Below are 21,156 nucleotides of genomic sequence, written 5' to 3'. Positions count from 1 at the left end.
ATTGTTCCTAAATACAGTGTTAATACATAAATGAAATCAAACATGACGGGGAATTGAAAAGGAGCCACAGTACTGCCCTCTACTGATCACTTTACTCAAATTTGCAATGAATCCCACAAATGAGTTCTGATATTTAAGTTCAGTTAGATTGATGACATCTGAAGCAAGCCTAGCACAATCTAAAAGGTCAATATTAAACATTCACAGTGCCTGCCTGCCTACTCTGACCTTTCTTCTTGTTTGCAACCTCCACATCCTTGTAAATATCCATGGCTAATTTGCCTTGTGAAGCTAATGATTTATTTCCTTGATGCATCAAGTCTAGCAGACACATTAGCTGTGGCATGAACACGAACATCAAAAAGGCTAATGAACCAAGTCCACATCACATTGTATCCTGGAAATCTTGATCTACATGGATTCATTCAATCCCAATCAGACGGTAAAGCTCGCTTTTTGTTCTCTAAGTCTACTATATCTACTAAATGATAAATGTTACATTTTGGGCAAAATAACAAAATACAGGCAGAGATATTGCTTAGTCAATTGAGGATGACAGTTATTCTACCTGGTTGTTGCATCTGGCTTTTGTTGGCTTATGTTGCCTATGTAACAAATCAATAAGAAGAACAGATTTCTTCATCAACTAAATGAAGTACCTGCTAAATGAAGTACATGGTCATTTACAAGAGGACTAAAAACATATCATGATTAGATTTAATCAGTCAAGGTTAGAAATCATCCTTTTTTTAGTGCCAAAGGACTCATCCCCCCAAATCTTATACATTGAAGTCTGGATTTAATACAGATGACCTGAGTTTTGTACAGTACAGTACAACTGGCTGAATCCATAATGTGTTTTTTGCTGGACATTTTCTGACTGAAAAAAGTCAACTTGCCCTTTTGTTCCTAGTGTACTAATTACGTAACAGCATTTCCAAATCTCTCAGTGTGTAAATTACTTCCAACTTAATTAACTCCAGTGTATTATTCTGGAGATAACTGATGTATTAGTGTAGCTGTAATCACCTCCTATCAAATACTGTATTCCTTTATTTTTACAACCATGCTCTTATAGTTGTGTTATCGCCTCATAAACGAATATAAAGCTGAGTCCGTCTGAATGGTCACATTCTTATAAATTTCCACTATACTGCAATCTCATTTCTACCCAAATTGGGAAAAGAAATCCAGAAAAGACAGCAGCACTTATAAACTATAGTGATTTGTGAATACAACCACTCTTTTTTTCTGACCTCACTGGTCTCACTTGACTGAACTCCACTGTGACATCAGACGCACTGTATCATATAACCCATGGTGCTAATGCAGCTCTGTGGCCTGAGAAATGTTATCCCCAGGCCTACTTATTTACAGCATATAGCCATGTTTTCAGAGAAACATGACTATCAGATGGAAAGTGATGTTTTTGGCTATCCCTGTCAAATGCAATATCAGGTTCCCTCACAATGTTCTTTACGGGAAACATGATAAAGCTTTCAGACAGATTGTGGACATCATTTGAGCTTTAGTATGAATATATTAATATTAGATTCTTACTGGAGCATTAAAAAATGCTAAATTGTATAGAATTCTTCAATAACTTTTTATGTTTTAGGAAAACTTATCTCTGGCATCATTTTTTAACCACCACAGTGGAAAAAACTGTGATTTTGATCATTTTTTACAGTTTAAATAATAAATTAGAAAATAGAAAAATAGATGCATGCAAACATGTGTAATGCAATTATAGCATATCATTGTAAAAAAAAAAAATACAGCACAACAGCATGCTGCTGCAGTGTAATCATCTCTTGTACAGTAAATGCAAGACAGGCCCACCATATGGATAGTATAGAGAATAATCTGTGGAGGATTTAAAAGGATTTAGCAATCAACCATGCAAAGTGTATCTAGGATAAAACATGCTGTGCTTATATTAAGAATTGTTTGTCCTGGTTAAGTGACTATATCTAAACAGAGGTCAAGTACAGTGGCTGTAAATCAAGGGAATCGATGTGGAGACGGACATTTGAATTTTACAGTAAATGAGATGACTGGCAATGCTGAGAAAAAAGTTAATGAATGTTGGCTGTCTGTGTGTTCCCACTGGTGACAGCTCATACTCTTTATAGGGATTCAGGAAGAGGCCATAAATTTTAGCTGGGTCATGCGTTGCACAGAGGTGAGGAGGAGTTATGGAGAGGAGATGGGAAAGTGTTATAATGGAAGAGAGAGAGTGGAAGGGTGAGTGAGAGACAGAAATAAGGGGGCGTGGAGTTACCAAGAGACAAGCAGAGTGGTGACATAAAAAGACTAATGCATCTTGTTTGACAGTGGAGAGACAGGGTGATGTAAAGTGGAACCGACCCTTGAGATGACATGCTGCAGGTGACTCACCATGAATCGTAGGTCATCAAAGCCATTGAGCAGGAGCTTGCTCTCGTACTGCGGCAGCCCCACGTGCTCCAGCCACTCTCCCACCGGCTGGTCCAGGGCTTTACCACAGGCCCCATCTGCCGAGAGAGGGAAGCGCTTCAGCAGGGAGAAGCCGTTCAGCCGGTAGCAGCGGCACTCAGAGGACGACACATGGCATTGCCACATCATCCTCGGCCAGCAGAAGCAGAGCCGAGTGCAGCAGCACCAGGCAGGGTAGGGGGGAGACAGGGTCCAGGCCGGGGGTGAGGGGCTCCCACAGTACAGGCGGGGGCCCGGCTAAACTCAAACACAGGAGGAGGAAAGGAAGTGCTGCAGGCACCGCTCAAGCCCTGCAGGGGACTGACTAGGCTAATATACACCCACTGGTGTTAGTGTGACTGACTAGATATGTCAGGCAAGGGTGGAGGTAGTGCGGGGAAGGGAGCCCATCTGAAGCTCTGTATTGTTAAGTTATGTTGGACTGAGCCACTACAGCATCTTCCAACAAACCGAGCTCACTAAGCATTCCTTTAGTGAGCAGATGAGCAAGTGTAAAAACAAGTGCCTAGTTCGTCCAAAATCATTACAACACACCACTACAAGTCAAGAGACTAGATCATTTTCAGACTGAGTGGAAATGGAAATTATGTTTCACTAAATAAGACATTTTCATATACCTGACATTATTTACTCTGTTAAAAATATCCCCGTCACTTATTCTAAAATCAGAAACTACTCCATCAGGATGTAACACAGAAATACTCAGCTCCCCCAAAATGAATCTGTCAGGGTTTTCACCACATACTTGTAAAGCTCTGGCTGAGTCCCATGGCTTCATTGGTCAACCTCTTTGAGAGCTAGGACAAGGCTCATACAATGAAGGTAGCAGCATTCTAAAGTACTGTTGAGGTACGCGTGTTATTTTTGATCAAGGAATAGACATTTGCTTAAATCATATTTCGTCCTTACTCCACAGCCACACGGAGTACGGTCAGGTAGACATATTGTAAATCCTACATCAAAGAAACGTTGGCTTAGGCTTTCCACAGTGTGCTGATTCCAAACTCCTCAATTCATAATAAAATCCAAGTTTAGATTCCTTGATAAAGCTCCAGGTAAGCTGTCTGCCAAAGGAAAAAGGCTCAGTGTCCTTGGTGGTACCAGTGCTCCCTGTGCTGCCCACATTCACACTTTTCAGCAAGCTGCTGGATGTGCGGCTAAGCCAAAGAACGTGCTTCTCATCTCTGAAAGCAGTAAATCCAGGTTCAGATCCAACAGATGGCAGGTGAGCCTCTTGACTCTGAAGCGAGGATCACTGCAGGACCACAGTGCCGGTTAAGGTAGCTCCTTCCTGAGGCAGGCGCCCCCCACTCCCTCCCCAGCCCACCTGGTTCTTCCCCTTGCTGGGTGCAGCTAGCAGCCTCTGTGCTCAGGGCAGAGGTTTGCTGCATCCCCTGCCTGTCGGAGACACGCAGGCAGCGCAGATGCAGTCACAGCAGCTGCTCCTGGCTCACACACGCTACCCCTCACTGCTCACAGGGCATAGCGTCCTCACGCTGGCTACTTCTACACAGGAGACCAACGATCTGCCTTAAGCTCAGCCACTGCCGCCACGTCCTTCTCACATCCACGACAGCCAACAGACTCACTGTTCATCCCCCCCTTCTCATCCGAGCAAATCCCTCAAGCTCTTCTTTGTAACTCCCCCCCCCCCTCTTGTCTCTCTCGCTTCTCTCAGCTTTCTTTCTCTCAATCTCATAGCCCCATACCCATACTGTGTGATCGCACTGCAGGGCTGCCGTATGCTGCCTGATGAAGTGGGGTGCTGCTCCACGTAACCACCTCTCTCTCCCACTATATCACTTCCCCTCCCTCTGCCTCTCTCTCCCTCTCTGGCTTGCACTCCCCCTTACTCTGTCTCGCTCCTTGCTTCTCGTTCTCAAACACACAGACAGATGCAAACGCACGCACACTTTCTCTCTGGACTCATCGTCTGTCTGTCTACCCCTTCCCATTATATCTTGCTCCTCTTTCTCTCTCAATAAAATGCACACATACTCACTCTTTTCTGGCAGTGTCTCTCTAACCTTAACGTACCTCTCCCCCTCTCTCCCCCTCCACTGCACTGATTAGAATTGCACAGAAGCACTCTGATCTTGCCAGTGCAGAAAGGACACCACCATCAGAGGCGAGGAACAAGCTCCGAAAGCCCAAAATCACAGTCTTTTCCAGCTAAGAATGACTAGAATTTAAAGGGATGATAGAACCTCGATCCAGTTCTGCAGGAGCCATGCCAGTTTTTTTGGCTAACATGGGATATTGAAACAAAGACTCTGCTCAAATCCCTGCTTATTACCAGAAGGCTTTAATTCATTTACATCTTACTTTGATGATAGGACAAGGGGGGGCAGCATTGATTCAAGTCAGCAGAGTTTTTAATACACTTGGAGAAGAGAAGAGAAGAGAAGAGAAGAGAAGAGAAGACAAAAGGACATGTCGAGACCTGCCTCTTCTCCATCTCATCCAGCATGACAGAAAAGAGGCAAATTCCATTATGTACTTCCAGATGCTCATGTCATGTCAACCATTTTTAGAGCACAACAGAGGCTTCTTACAGGAAAAAGCCTGCATAGGAAAGTAAGATGACATAAAATTTTTAGAATTGGGGTTAAAAATAAATAAATCAGGTCATGTGTGGCATTAACATGTCTTTAGTAATCTGATCACAACTGGACAACTGCGGAAGTTCAAGTTATCGCTTTTAATCATAACTACAATTTGCAACATCCCAAGACATTTGAATTGGAGGTAAAGACAATACAATATAACCCCAATGATTGAGCCCCCTGTGAGCTAACTCTTAATGATGGTGGGAAGTAAGGAACTTCTTTTAACTGGAAAAGACACCCTGTAGAACCAGTATCAGGAAGGGGCAGGCATGTGCCTTGACTGGTTTGGGGGTTGAGGGGAAAGAGAATAAGGGGAAAAAGAGAGACAATGACAAAAATGTGAAAGGGAAAAGTCAAAAACTAATGATAAGACTAAATACCAGACTCCTGCTGCAGTCTAATTTTTCAAACCAGCATCTCACTGCTCTACACAACAGCAGATTACTGTAAGCTATCACTAAGTAGATGGCAGCCCCTTCCTGAGCCAGGCACTGCCAGAGGTTTCTTCTTGTTAGAAGGGAGTTTTTCCTTCCCACTGTCACCAAAGAACTTTCTCAGAGGGGTTGGGGCCTTTTCTTTCTTTGTATTATTGTAGGCTTTACAATATAAAGTGCCTTGAGGCAACTACTGTTGTGATTTGGTGTAAATTTTTATGTAAATAAAATTGAACTGAACTAAATTGAATTGCATTAAAGTGCCTCTCACAAATTACGAAATCATCCAATAGTCTTTTGCAGAAGTAATAATAAATAATAGCCACAGGTGTTCAAACTGCTAAAGCCAACGGCAGATGCACAGCTGTATTTAAGTGACTAGCAAAGCTTCAGCTGACTAGTGCAACTCTGCAGTCAAGTGGCAACTTCCTAGGCTGAAAAATGAAGCCAATGCTAAAGTATCTGAAGTAGACAGCTTATAGTTATTGAACTGTAACTTTCTTTGTGGTGTTGGTGACTTTTTGACATTTAAACAGTTCAGGAGTCTGTGCCTCAGTTTTATTGCATGAAAATCTATTATTTTATGTACTATTAGAACTAATTCGTGAATATGTGTGGTATGTGCTTTGCACCTCCACAGTTTATGGAAGCATTTGCTAACCAAGTTTAGCACTTCATTTTTTCGTCTAAATATGTCCATCTTTCATTATTCTGTCTTTTTCCCACAACATGTCAGGACCCACTAACCTAACACCTGAGCTTTAAAATGCAGTCTACACAAACCAATCCCTGATGTCCCAAATGCTACGTTCATCTTTTATATACAAAAAAGGTGGATCAAACCACCTTCAATGGAGGTCTGAGCTATGTGATCTCGGTACATCTTCAGTATATTCACACCTGTAATTAGAACTGTCCACTTGTGATCTTGACCAAAAATGCATGTTAATGACAGGTGAACAAGGCTTGAAAGACTCTCTCACTCACCTATGCAGGGTGTCCAGTGGTGTTATCCCAGTACAGCTCCTGGCAAAGCATTACTATGCAGGCTTTCAAGCAGCCTGCAATCACCTCACACATTCCCCAACGGGTAGCCAGCCAGTCAGTAAGGTAGAGAGGGCGAGGAGAAGCAATGACACACAGGGAGGCAAAGTGAAGGGCTATTGATTGAACCTTCTCTTTAATTGGCCACGTATACCTTTGTTTCTTCGCCCTTAACAATTAGGTGAAAGGCCAAGTCAGGTCTCAATGACCTGTCAGTCATCCACAAGGACCGATGCTCATCATTCGTTATCAGGAAAAGAGGCTGCTATTAAATTTTCTGTGACTGAGGACAAGAATGATGGATAGGGGGAAGGAGAAAGGAAGGGAGAAGGAGAGAATGTGCAAGAGAGATAAGACGGAAAAAGACGAGGAGGAGGCGAAGAAACATATGGGTGAGATAAGATGGTAATAGGAAGTAAGAAGGATTGAAGTGGACTAATTATGATTCACTACAAGATCCCACAACTCCTCCTTCTCATACTTTACACTTTTCTTCTAAGCCTCATACCAATCTCAGCTTTTACGATACAACAAAACTGCTCAAAATACCATCCACCCCACCCAATTTCTTCCATTCTTTTGGGACAGGAACACCTCCCACGATAGTAAAACCTAATTACTGACTGACAGAGGATCCAATTCTCCTTTGGGGGGTGGGGGGAAATGGGTCACTGTCTTATCCCCTGTTAAACAGCCCAAGCTGTCAAATCTGTCCAAGTGGGTTTCTGTGCTGTGTGAGCACTATGAGGTCTAGACTTGGCTCCACGGAACACCCCGAATGGCCTATTTACCGAAGAAGAGGTAGAGGTTGTGTGTAGATAAAGCCATGACTCTTTATCAGAGCAGGAGAAAAGCAGTAGCTCCTTGTCAACACACCCAAGCACTGGAGAAAATGAGCCGCAAAGCTGAATTAATTCAGAGAAACTGAAGGCGGACTCTTTTCCTTTGAACGTCAGAGTGTGCCTGTACACAAACCGAGCCGATGCCTCCTGTGTGCTGTTAGCTGTGCGGTCTCTCTCTCCAGTCCCTCTCTTTTTCTAAGCACATTTACTCAGTGAACTCTTAGCATACAATCAAGGCACTTGTGATGGGCACACAACACAAACATCATTATCTTTGAGGATTTATATGGTACAAAACTGCATTAAAATTTTGCTAGCCGAGAAAATCTGATTCTTTTCAGAAATTGCTTCCAGAAGATGAATGACCATCCTTCACTTGTGTTATGAAGTGGATAAGGTTTTCCTCATCCTGTCACAACAAAAGCTAAAAGTGGAATAAAGATTTACAATTTAGGTTTCCATCTTTGTGTAATCCCTCCTCTCCTACGTCTCTCCCCTCCTATCTATGTGTACCTCCTTCCCCATGTGATTACTCTGAAGGGGAGCCGATCCTTCCCTTACACAGTGAAAAAAGAAATATGACCTTTTTATTAAGAGACGCACAAAAAAAGCATCAAAAGCATCCTGGCAACCATCAGAACTAGTTGTGCACAATCTCCGATTTAAATCGGAGCAGCAAGTGTATGACTCAGCTGAATCTGGGACACTTTCAGCATGTCATTCTTCAAACAAGGACTATTAATAGCACACACCTATAAGTGTAGAGAAAACAAACACCATATTTGCTCTTACGTAATGTGGAATAACTCCAGGTCTTAATTGCTTAGATAGCATTTAATCCAACACTGCTCACTGAGCTGGAATTTAAGTCAAAATTAAAATGATAAATTAACAAGATTTCCTTAAAAAGATATATTTGAGCTTAAAGATAATGAATGAACAGAAATTATCTTTAAAAGACTTGCATTGTGATGAAATAAGTACATTTAATGATTTCTAAGAACAGTTTATTTTTTATTGTTTTTGATATACTTTCGTCCTCTTCTTTTGAAAATGTACATTTCTAAATTGTGAGTTTCTTAAAAGCACTTTGATCTGCATTTTGTTACTTTAGGGGAAATCATAAACATTGAGAATTTTCACCTTATTATTGCCACTCAAAAAGCTGTATAATGTTTATTTACTTTTACAATATAGGTTTTACTTCTCAAGGCTAAAAGAAATCGATTGTCTTCCTGACATGATGACTGAAAATAAAATTTAACGCTAAATCCAAAACAGAAAATTTACAATCTTCAGTATTTTATATTAAAAGTGGTCAAAACAATCACATAAATACACCAAATGAACATTTGTAAGAGGAATACAGGAAGATGTTATGGAAGAAATGACAGCATGGAATCAGAAAAATGATGAAAGAAACTCTCTCTCGTTGCTTTGGTCAGCAGACACTGCAGCCCATAAAGCATACTGCACATTAGTAATGAAAATGTTATCCCAATAAATCTGATGCGACACGTAAAACGCAGTCCTGTGCAGAAAAACACCCTTACACAGTCCTGTACGACAAAGCCTCCTTTCCTACAGAGTATGTAATGGAGGTAAGTTTACACTGTATCAACTCAGTTGTGTTATCTAAACAAACTGAGATGATGCCAGCTGGCTTCTCCCTCTGTACTACCTGAAGGACACTTGATGAAGCGTACTATCAAATCAAGCCCTATTGAGATCTACAGTAACACGAGAAAAAAAATTACAACACTGAGGGGAATTTAGAATTTGATTTCCCATGAAGTGGAAACCTTGTGAGTAATAAATAACAACAATGATGTGCCAAACAAAAGTCAGCATGAATCACTGTAACTTGTGAGAACAATAAAAGTGCTCTCCGTCCTTTCTGAAGGCGTGTTTAAATGCCATGAAGGAGCTCTTGCTGGTGTAAAATGACTGGTTGCAGATAATATTATATATAAATCGAGCTCAATTAACTCATCAGTGGTAAATGAGTAACATTCCTTAATACCTCAGACAGTGTTGTTATTTTGCATTTACACCACAAAGTCAAATCTGTGGAGAAGAAAAGACTCCAAATTCAAGTTGGTTACTGATGGATTACCTGAACTTGGTATGGGCTGCTTGTTTTTGGATGTTTCAATTCCTGCTCCAATTAAGTTCATGATCTTCTCAATCTGTTGAAGAGAATAAACGTGAAACACTGGTGAAAAATTACCTTACCCGAGACTGACATATTAACTCATGACTTTAAAACAGAAGGCAAAACATCATAATGGATCGACTTTAATGCATTAATGTAAAACACACATCCAACCTTCCTTTATCCTACCTGAGCCAAACCAATTATAAAACAGGAAGCCTGCCTGAAGAGTTAGGTCTGTGCACTGCTACTGCTGGGAGTGTTGGAGAGAAGGCAGGCTACTTTGCATTGATGGATTACGAGCAACAGTCCAACGTGGACAGTAATTCAATGACTAATGCTTCACTCAGCAAAAACACAGATGGTTGATTAAGGTGAAGCAAGAATATCTAGGAAGTTCTGTAACCAGGTCCAAAATGCATAAACTAAGCCCCAAGAGAATGAGAGCTGCTGTTGACTGTTTCAGGGAGTAACTGATTGCCCCCTCAGACCTGTGTTATTTAGGCTTCGGAGAATAAAGCAATAGCTTACTGCAAGATTAAGTGTGCACAATGCTGCATGCAGGAGATTACAGAACAACTCAAAGAAGAGTTGTTCTGGGGCTTAGAGCTGAGCGTGTTTATTTAAGAGGACTCTGATTTTCCAGAGCCAAAATATATTTTAAGGTTCTTTGTTTGTTTGTTTTTGTTTATTTTGCTGAGTAACAGAACATTTGTGCAGATTCTAGTGAAATGCTTTTGGGGACTGATAAAGGTATCACAGCTGATATTTGAAAGGCAAGGAAGACAAGCTATTAACATTATTTTGAATATGCATAGATTATACACTGAACCTGTGGTATATAGGAAGTACATTTCAGCAGTTGAAGAATACTCCAGTATTTTATTATTGCACTTCATAGACTTGATTTAAAGTTTTTCAGTGCTTCAATTTTTGACAAAGGCAAGATAGAATTACTTTCTACATTTTTCATTGCATAAAAATTATAATAAACAAACAAGCTTTAAACTCTACACTCCAAAGTTTGAAACACAGCATTTGCTATATACTCGAGATAGAGAATCCCAGCTGTGCACAAAAACAGTCAAGAAATGACGCAATCAAGAATAGCAGGACTTTCCAAGTGTTTTTTCTATCTTCACTGGCATAAAGGTAGTTTAGAGGTTCAACTTGGCCTGCCAGCTAGTGAAATCTGCAGCCTTAGTGAAGCTGGAGATTTTTCCAGCTTTAGCCAGAGGTGATAACCCTGTGTGGATTATCTGCAATTTCTTGTTGTTTTTATCAGTAGTTTAATTATCTGCAAGTGACTATTGCATTGTTACTAAACACAATAATTCAAAAATGGAACAGTTTGACAGCTTCAAGTTGAAATTCATAGAAAATAAACTAATAAAATTAAATCTGTTTTCACATATTAATCTAGAAGTTTTACAATTTTAGGAAATGTGAAAAAGAAAAAATATCTAAAGTTTGGACTTCAGCCTGGTGAAATAAGCTGAAATGGCTCTGAAACATCCTCTTCATGAGACTGACATTTAAATGAAGCTTATGCGTAAGTTCAGTAAGGAAGATCTGTCGTCACCCATCTGTCTGCTTCCCAGGTGTTGACAGATAATCTAAGATTTACATCAATTCCACTTTCCCACGCTGTCAAGTTGATTATGACATCACAGGTCTAGTCCAATCAGTTTTCTGCTGGCCTCCTTCAGGCCGATCAGCCTTTACTCGGCTACTTTAAATCTCACCGCGCATCTGTCATTCTTCCTTGCAGTCGCCTTCATGCAACCCACCTCCTCCCTATCACCGCCTCTCATCACTCAGGCTCCATTCAAGCCTCCATCTTCATCTCCACCACCAACGTCTAGACTCTGGGGGGGTCCTGCCCTTATCCCTATCACAGCTGGGATTATGTTCTGCTGTGCTAGGCCATCGGGGTCTGAACGCCAAATACCTCAAATTTTGGCTGAGTGGTAGTAAAACTTGAAAACGTTTGATCTGTTTGCTGACAGGTCGGTTCAATACAAACTATAGACAACCTTGCAAATCTGCTAGCAATCAAAGGAAATCTGTGAGGCTAATTTTGCACAATCACTCACCAAATGGCCGGGGAAAAACATTTTTCCTAGTGACCAGTGATTTGCCATTGGGTCGCCAACTGGTTTCTAGACTTGTGTATTTGGGGCCTTCACCTGCTAAAGAAATTTGGTTAAAGCTTAAAAAATAAAAATAGAAATCCAAAGATGAATAGATGTGAATTTTATTTGTCTATTTCTTCATTTTGTTAACTACTTCTCCAACCTAGGGCTGTGGGCGGGATGTGTTCTATCTTACCTGTCACAGGGCAAAAGAAAAAGTACATCCTGGACAGACTGCCAGTACATTACAGGGCCATCAAATGAACATCCTTATATTTTATTTATTACAACCCTATTCCCCATTCCTATGAATAATAATCACTGTAATCACTGGCCAGGTGTATAGTCATGCATCAAGAACAACAAGGCAAATGATCTGTACCAATCTGTTATAAAAGAACTACTACAAAAATACCATTCAATATTCTTCAGCTATTGCAGACAAGTGTAAATCCAACTACAAGTTCTGACAACTTCAAGCAAGCCAATTAACAGGCTGGGGTCACCTTAAAATGTATGAACACAGTATTGCGAATCAGGCTAGAGACTATATTTAGAAACACTGGAGTAGTCTATTCATAATCAGCATGAAGATTTTTGCAAGCCTGAAAAACTGATTCTGCTTCCACTAGTGACACCAGAGACACAGCCAGGCTTATTTGATGTAATATTTAGTGTTTGAAAAAGCCCTATGCACTTCGCTAGTGGCATCAACACTGTGGATTGCCTTGATTCATTTGGAAGTCAGGCACGTGGGACACACAGCATATGCCTCCAGCAATACAGCCCTCACATTACTTTATGAATTAACCCAGTTACATTCTATATCACATAGACACACTCATCAGGATTGCATTACATCTAAGCTTAAGTGCACCTTTATTAAGACCCGTCGCCAAAAAATGCTGCTTCTGAGGAAATTAATTACGTAATAACTAAAGTGCTGAAATGTCTTCATGTGCATATAGCCTCATCCGGTGCATACAATTCCCCAAACAACAGTTGCAAAAAACTTTTAGGGTATTTTATGTAATTTCAAAAAGAGAAAGTTGCCATCATATATGTTAAAACACACAGCACTGTGCAAACATTGCACCCACCAGAAGTAAAGGTTGCTTTCAAAAACAAAGTCATGAATAGTTTATCAATTAAGTTCATATAAAGTCCATCTGTTGCTTTTAAAACTGCATTAATTCTCCCAGGTGCACTTTTACATAGTTTTATAGAGCGAGTAAGATGTCCCCAATATCTTGGAGGGCTTGCCATAGTTCGTCCTATCTCTTCTTCCCAGACTTAGCCGCCATAAAATCAGGGCTTTATTCTTTGGCTTTTACTCTGGCTCTGTGTTTGCTGTTTGTACCCTTACCTGATGCCCAAAAGGTATTTCTCACGAAACACTTACCATGTGAACTGTGCCAAATGTACTTATCCACTAACAAGTAAGTCCACTTTATCCCCAAGCCAAAGTTAAAAATGGTGGTTACGAAAGACTGATGTTACAGAGGAATCTTTACACCACAAGAAAAATTAAAGCAATAGTTCTACATTTGGGAAAATGTGCTTGTTGGCTTTCTTGCCATGAGTTAGAAGAGAGGATCAATAAAACGCTCAAATCTGCACACAAAATATGAAGTTATAGCTACAATTTGGTTTCTTCAGGTTGGAATAAAGGTGGGACACAGGGAACAAATAAGCCTCGCTCTGTCTAAAGTCCACAAAATCTGCCCACCAGCACCTCAAAATCTCAGTAATTGTTATATCTCGACTCCATACAGAAAATGAACGCTCCCAGGAACAGCTCCCAAGAAGTCAGCAAAGACATCAGGAAATCACCAACAGCCAAAACACATAGTCTCTATTTCCAAACTTTGGTTTTTGCATGAATAAAATATCTGATTTTATTGTATAATATATTAATTGGTGATAAAATAGGCATAACAGATGCTCGATGGAATATTTTGTTGGTTTTAGACAAAACTAATATAGCCAATAAACCTGTTTCTAGGTTTAATGCCAAGATAACCAGCAGTAGGCTGTTCTATCACTCAGTGTAACACCAATCTAACTCATATTAAGAAAATTAAGACATTTATTTCAGTGTCAGACATTTCCCCTAATCACTACTGTTTACTACCGCCTGTACACCTCACAGAATTTCTGCATCAACACAAAGCAAAACCTACTTTAATTCAGTTTATTTATACAGTGTCAAATCACAAAAAAAAATAAATTATTAAAAAAACTAATCTCAAGATGCTTTATATAGTATAAGGTAAAGGCAGTATAACATGAGACACAGAAACCCAACAATACCCTAGAAGTAAGGGCTTTGCATTACTGAAAAGAAACAAAAAAACAAAGCTCTATTTTAACAGGAAGAAACCTCCGGCAGAACCAGGCTAAGGGAGGGCAGCCATCTGCCACGACCGGCTGGGGTGAAGGAAGAAACACAACAAACAAATCACAGAACAAAGCGCAAACTACAAGAGAGAGAAGACACAAAGCTAATTACATGCAGTAACGGTGTACAAATACATGGGGAGTGAAAGAGAGGAGAGGTGCTCGGTGCATTATGGGAGATCTGCCTGCAGCTTAAGCCTACAGCAGCATAACTAAGGAATGGGTCAATTACTAGCTTTATCAAAAAGTTATATATTTGAATTCTAATGTGTATAATAGACACCGTGTCTGACACCTGAACCCAGCCTGATAAAGATAAAGACCCACAATGGAAACTCCAGGAACCTCAAGTAATGCTGGAGTTTGGAAGCAGTGCTCTGTTGGCCTAATACAGCAGTATAACTAGTGTGCATCAACCTAACCAAATGGGTATAAAATAATAATTTATAAAGTCACAGTTTGTTCTCTGAATCCAGTTAAGCACTGCTTTTTCCTTAAGTATTATATCTGAAAGGTGAAGTTAACCCAGCCTTTTCTCAATGGTATTAAGTTTAACTCATAGCGTAGTTTCTAGAAAATGTCTGGGAGTCAGAGGGGATATGATCAAGTAGATGTATTCACACTGAAATGCTACTGATAATGCTGTTATGAAGCACTTGGAGGTTTGAGTGGGCTGTATCATAAAAATCGGTGCTCAGCTGAATGATAGCACTAAATCCTGAAGTGATTTAGATGTTAATACAGTTTAAGCCGCTCCTCAGTTCATGCACATATTGCAAAAAATTATCCACTCTGTGCCACCTTTTCATGCTCGAGTGCTTCAGTGAAAAAGATCCGATGGTAAAGGTGAAATCATTTTTGCTTCTTTCCAATGCAATCAACTGCCCTACTGAATTCCTGTGATCACTCCTTCAGTCCTTGGCACTTACTCTGTAACACCTCCAGATATCATGACTTATTCCTCTCAATCTTGAAACAAGCTTTTTTCTGAAGAGGTTTTAAATCCTAATTACTGACCAAAGGACAAGTTAAGATCAACATTTTTTGAATTACACTTGCCACAACAATGTTTTTCTCCGCTTTGTCTCAGAGACCAAATTTTTGGAGGACTGGTCTTGATCTAATTTAGGAGATTAAGACTCAACTCACCCCTACTCTGTGTGGGTGATATAAAGGCAGGTTCTGTTGGTTCAGAGGCATTTGTTTGACAATTCTCAACCAATGGTGGGTAAAAAAGTATATCAGGCAACTTGATTGCCCAATTTTTCTCCCCATTCAGGCCAATGATTGCTTTCTGCCAATAACAGTACTAAAAAATGCTTTGCAATTTTTATTTTCCTGTTGTCTGTAGCCTATTTTCATTTTAAAGGAAGCAGTTGAGGTTACTGAGATAAAGAGGCTGTTCTTAGCTGCATGGAAAACTAAGGAGGAAGGCACGACAGCATGAGGATTTTGCTTGCATGCATCTAAAATTAGATGTGTGCATACTGCAAAATGTATTTAGAAGCATAGGTGTGAATAAAATGTAATATACTCCACTCAAGCTGGTTGGTTTTTCTCAACAAAAAGGTTTACAACACAGCAGCAGTGGGGATGATATTGTAGTTTATGGTGGAGCTGGAGCCTCGCCCCTCAGACACAGCAAACAGCAAAGAGGCAGAATTGCTGTCGTTACAAGAACAATGCCCCTTACTGTAATCAGAATCAAGACCTCTGCTGGTAAAAGGCCAAAAGTATCCTTTCAAAGAAAAGCAACTTTTTACCTGCTCCCATCTGCAAGTTTATTTAAGAAACTAACAAAGCTGTTTATTAGAAACCAGGTGATATGATGTATATTTATATAAGAGGACAGTAAAACTGCTGTAAATATGGAAGAAGCAGCGCTTTAACTACAGAGGATGATGCTCAACTCTAGTGAGCTTATTAGGAAGACATAGCATCAAGTCATTTTTGATCTCTTGGTGCTGCTTTACTCGTGAGTCAGAGGTTTTGCACACAGGAAAAGAAACACAAAAATCACGTTAGAAATCAGGTTTGCCTATGTGGCGAAGGTGTGGTCCCTGGCTCGGCTGCAGGGGTAGGGGTGGTGCAGTGAGCTCAATGGGGCGGTGCTGGGAAGGCAGGTGAGAACACAGCTGGTGGCGTTTGGTCTGATGACAGTTTTTCCCCTTTTTTAGTGAGACGGGAGACGAGAGGAGAGAAGCTTGAAACAGCTGAGACCGGAGCTGACCAAACTGTGAACTGTCACAAAAAGCAAAGTCAGAAATAAACGTGGCATCTTGCTATATCAAACTCAGGGCTCGCAAAATTTCAAAATCCCTGGTAGCCCTTCGGGCAGGGACTCTTCAGTTTTTGGTAGCCCAAAATAAATTTAAGTAGCCCGAATAAAAAAAGGGAGCAATTTTTTTTAATGTTTTGTTTCCGTTACAATATTATACTTTAATGTATAATATTGTAACGGAAACAAAACATTAATCAAAAAATTGTTGAAACACAAATTACAATATTGTATAAAAATTACAATCATCAACTCAAATACTTGGTTGTAATTGAACAGAAATTTCTATGAACTTGTAAGAACTGTACAACAGGAATCAGTCTGTGTCAGATCCTGAATTTGAAATTTCCACTGAAATCACAGGTAAGAGGCAAGTGGAACCAAGATCTAGGCCATTTGCTTTTTGAAGTTTGCAAAGACTGCTAAATTTTGCCAGTGGTAGTTCACTCTTTGCAACATAGTAGGCTGTTCTAAACAGATTTTTCAGGTTGATTTTTAGTATGTTATTTGCAGACTGAGCAATAATCCATTTCTTGCATTTCTCATGGGTTCTAATGGGGGCCTTTCTTAAAATTACTGGTCCCAGTAACAAAGGCACTTGTCGACTCAGAAATCGAGGGAAACCAACAACACACCCGGCAGAACATTATGTTATTTACACGGGTGCACATAAGTGGTCCGCATGTGCGCATTCGCTGTCAAAATAAAAGACGCGCACCAGATAAGAAGTTGCAACGCGTTTGCATACATATAAAAGGCACTGTTTTTGTCCGCTAGAGTGGGATTTTCATGGCACATTCTGCACCAAATCTCTGTGCATTCATCATTTGTTTAAAGCCAGCTCACCTCCTGCAACCACTTTTCCTAGAATACGCGCTTCTTTTGTGGTTCGGACTCCATCTGACATTTCTTTGGAGGTGGAGGAACACCAAAGTAATTGCTTAAAGGAGCTTCTTCGACATCTTTAAGAGTTCTAAACATATGTCTGTCCTCCTCCAGAAAATCTTATGGACGCAAACACGCGTTGCAACTTCTTATCTTGTGCGCGTATTTTATTTTGACAGCGAATGCGCACCTGCGGACCTCTTATGTGCACCCCTGGTTATTTAGCTTGTCATATTCCAGCCACAGAAATTCTTTTGTCCATGAAACCATAAAGCTGCACTTTCTTTTTGCCTTATAGTCTGATTTGTCATAACTTTTCCGTTTTGTGGTAAGCTTTTCTTTGGCTGTCACTTCTTCACCCTGACCGGTCTTATTTGGCTCAGCAGAACTAAAATATATATCCTGCTGCCTTTACACACGCACTCACATAACGCTCAGCGATTCTCTGCGCGATCAACCTCTCACATGTTTAAGCTTCCTGCAGGAGATTTCACTTGTCATGTTTGATAGTAAACTAACGATTGATAAGACGATGTCAGAGGAATTGGTGCGCAAATTATCGTCACTCACCAATCAGTACTGTCGCTCTCTATACACAGTTCGCGCGATTGCAAAGTGAAAGCAAAAAACAAGCGCAAATTCAAATGCGATTTCAATATGTCACATATAGGGCTGCTCGATTATGGCAAAAATGATAATCACGATTATTTTCACTGAAATTGAGATCTCGATTATTTGATGATATTTATTTAACAATACAATGTATTGAATAATGGCTTTAAAGATTGTCAAAAATAGTATAAAATAGTGTGCAAATACTGATAACAGTGCAAATGTTTGCAATATAAAAAATAAAATGTAAATATCTATGTTTAGTGAACTTTGCCATGTTGCTCTGTGGTGCAGCTAAGACACCAAAGTTTACACACTATGTCTACTTGATCCACGTCTGACTCCGCGAACCCATAATGTTTCCACAACACTGAAGGGTTTTTTTTACCTCTCTTTTCAGCCAACGGCAGTCACTCTCCTCTCCAAATAACTTCTGCTTAGCTTTCCGAGCTTCCCTCTGTTAGCTCCTCTTAATTGTTGTGACGCGTGTTCGAAACGCAGAGAGGTGCGCTCGATTTGCCACACGGAGCAGCGCGAGAGTAAAGCACGAGGGAGGTGCTAATAATCGGCTCAGTCATTTTTAATGATCGTTGAAAGCCCAGTTCGTAATTTAGATTAAAATTCGATTAATTGAGCAGCCCTAGTCACATATTGACAGTGGTTCACCGATGCCAATGACATATTTACCCAGCTACATTTCCGAAGGAATGCAAAAGCATTGACATATATTTTTCCTTCCTATGATAGCCCGACGGGCAGGGCAGGGATAGATTCTGGTAGCCCGACTGGAAAAATCGCTAGCCCCGGGACGTCCGGCTAGCGATTTTGCGAGCCCTGAAACTGTGTGTGCCTGAAGTGCATTTTACAAGTGGTGCTGAAACCCAGGGACCACACCTCTGCCACAGCCTACATTTTATCATCAGCAGAAAGTCAGTTATCAGAACTGTAACAATAACTCAGTTGTGTTGCTTTACAGCCTGGGATGTATTGTGTATCCTTTATATCACTGACAAATCAATACAAATAACACATTGTTGACTTAAATCAATGGCACTTTAACATGCTGGTGACTAAGCCTGTTATCTTTAAGACAGGCCTGTTATTTGCCAGGGTTTGGACAATTTTATCCTGGGGTAGTCAGCCTGAGTGAGTGTTACTCTACAGTCTTTAGATACTAACTCTCATCATTAGTGCTTTAGTGCACACAAGATGAGAAATAAATACATGTGTGATGACATTCCAGAGTACTGCTGGAAACCAGGAGATGGAATATTTTAATGTTTATACAATAAAAATGGAAAATTCCCCAACATCAGCTAGAGGCAAAAATTACAGACAAATTGGTCGCACAGCAGCAATGATTTTTTTTTTTTTTTTTTTTTTTAAGTCCTATTAGGGTGTGACTTCTATAGGGTTTAGTTGCTGTTGGACCTGCTTGTCTGGGGACACTGTGTCAAACATAAATAAAAACAGAGTGCAAATTAATTAAATTCAAAACATTTAAAATCTATATTTAATTGAAATTGTTACAAATGCAACATGTCAAATGCACAAAGTGACAATTAATATTCTATTCGGTTGTCCTGTCCCTTCCACCAAAGAGCCAATCAACAGGCAAACTGGGAAGTACAAGTCAGCAAACAGCTAAGGCAGCTCCAGTAGTGTGCTGGCAGACATACTGCATCTTTATCACAGTGTAGATGTGTATATTTACCATGCTTTATGTCCCATAAAACCCCATGAAAAGGGCTTAGATTTAAAAGCATGATTAAAAAAGCTGGTCTAGAGCAGGTTATATTTAAGAAAAGAGAACAAAAAGCTGCAAAATCATCACCTTCTGACCAATCAGTTCTCTAGAAAATAGCGTCAACAGTCCTGCGACATCCCTTTGACCTCATAGATACCAAGAATGAGTCTCACATTTCTTTTGAACGTCTAAAATCTTTGTCTATCTTTGCTAAACATCAGTAATAAATAAAGATTCAACTTTAATCCTTAATTAATTCCTTAAAATCCTTTTTTCTTGTTCATTCAATCAATCAATCAAATCAGTTTTATATTTCTATAAGCCTCAATATATAACCCTAAAACAGGAACCCTATTTTTACTTGTTGACCCTAAATTTGCCTAAATTAATTAGTCTAAATTAGATTAAGTCTGCAACTGATTTCTATTTTTACACATACTCTTTACTTGGTCTGAGACCATCAAACACCACCAGCGCTGCAGAAGAAAGAATAAAAACTCAAACTGAGCATCAGTTTAACTGAATAACTATTATAATCTATCATATTTTCCCTGTGCAAGTGGTATGTCTTACTGACAGAGCAGTCTGTTAACTTACAGTCATATTTTTTGGTTTTGTCTGGCTCAAAAAGGCAAAAATCATTAATATAGTAGCACATTTTCACTTGCCAAAATAGTAAAGCACACACACACATTAATAACTACTGTACAGCACTATTTCAATTATACACACAAACACCACTAATTTGTCTGCAGAAGATGTAATACTTGCTGGCTCTACATATTTAACATATTCATATTTTTCTAACATTATAGATTTATCTTTCTTTGTAGCATGCATCAGTCTGTTGTAAGCAGACTTATCCATGACTGTGATTGATCAGATGAGGCCATTGCTGAAGTGGTATAAGCTATATTAAAGACCCGATGACAAGCTAAGCTTGGCAAGTGTCACACACTTGATCAGCACCATCCTTTGTTAATTTCCCTTTTTCTGTGCAGCAAGAACACAAAAAAGTACAAAAATGCTACAATATACACATATTTGCAGTTCAGCTAGTTTTGTAACAACAGTAGGCATTTAAATTCCACAAACTACATACTAGCTAACATGTTAGAGACACTGTGAAATGATCCTAAACAATGCGCTTTAGAGAGCATTATTGTTCACTGAGCCAGAGTCTGAATGCGCATAAATGATGGCTGCAAATCCAGAACAGAAAAGACAAAGAAAACGATGGCTGAATATAGAAATACTAAAAAGACTACTTAGAAAGGCTGCCTGCTTCACTGTCGCTTGTCTGGAAACAGGATTAGCACCTCAGTATCACTGTCAATAAAGACAGATGGCCCAGCAGCTCCACAGTATACAAGACCAGCAACACATAATTCTATCCACCAGATTTTATTTGACAGCTCTGAAACCACACAGCATAAATAAAGCCTGCGAGAATAGTAACAGTAAAGTCAAGAATGCCTTTATGGTTCAGCTTATTCATCTTTTCAAGTATCATTCAAGAATCCATATGATGTAAATA

The 21,156-nt window shown here is 39.8% G+C and overlaps 1 protein-coding gene across 7 annotated transcripts in view; it reads right to left on the bottom strand.

Moving 5' to 3' along the window:
* Positions 1-21,156, bottom strand: part of anks1ab (ankyrin repeat and sterile alpha motif domain containing 1Ab) — a 49,320-nt gene that overhangs the window by 20,052 nt on the left and 8,112 nt on the right. For 5 of the 7 annotated variants that reach the window (XM_065470794.1, XM_065470795.1, XM_063473544.1 and 2 more), the window contains exons 3-4: positions 9,524-9,596; positions 2,401-2,516 (exon numbers count right to left, since the gene is read on the bottom strand). In XM_065470794.1, coding sequence (XP_065326866.1) covers positions 2,401-2,516; positions 9,524-9,596 — 189 coding nt within the window. Of the gene's footprint in view, positions 1-2,400; positions 2,517-3,223; positions 4,278-9,523; positions 9,597-11,658; positions 11,723-21,156 lie in introns of those variants that run through there. The other 2 variants (XM_063473547.1, XM_063473548.1) reach the window with 2 other exon arrangements.

This window comes from Pelmatolapia mariae, linkage group LG5, assembly GCF_036321145.2.
Source record: "Pelmatolapia mariae isolate MD_Pm_ZW linkage group LG5, Pm_UMD_F_2, whole genome shotgun sequence".
Taxonomy (NCBI): Eukaryota; Metazoa; Chordata; class Actinopteri; order Cichliformes; family Cichlidae; genus Pelmatolapia; species Pelmatolapia mariae.
Note: the sequence above shows the minus strand (reverse complement) of the source record. Positions and strands in the feature narration are given on the sequence as shown.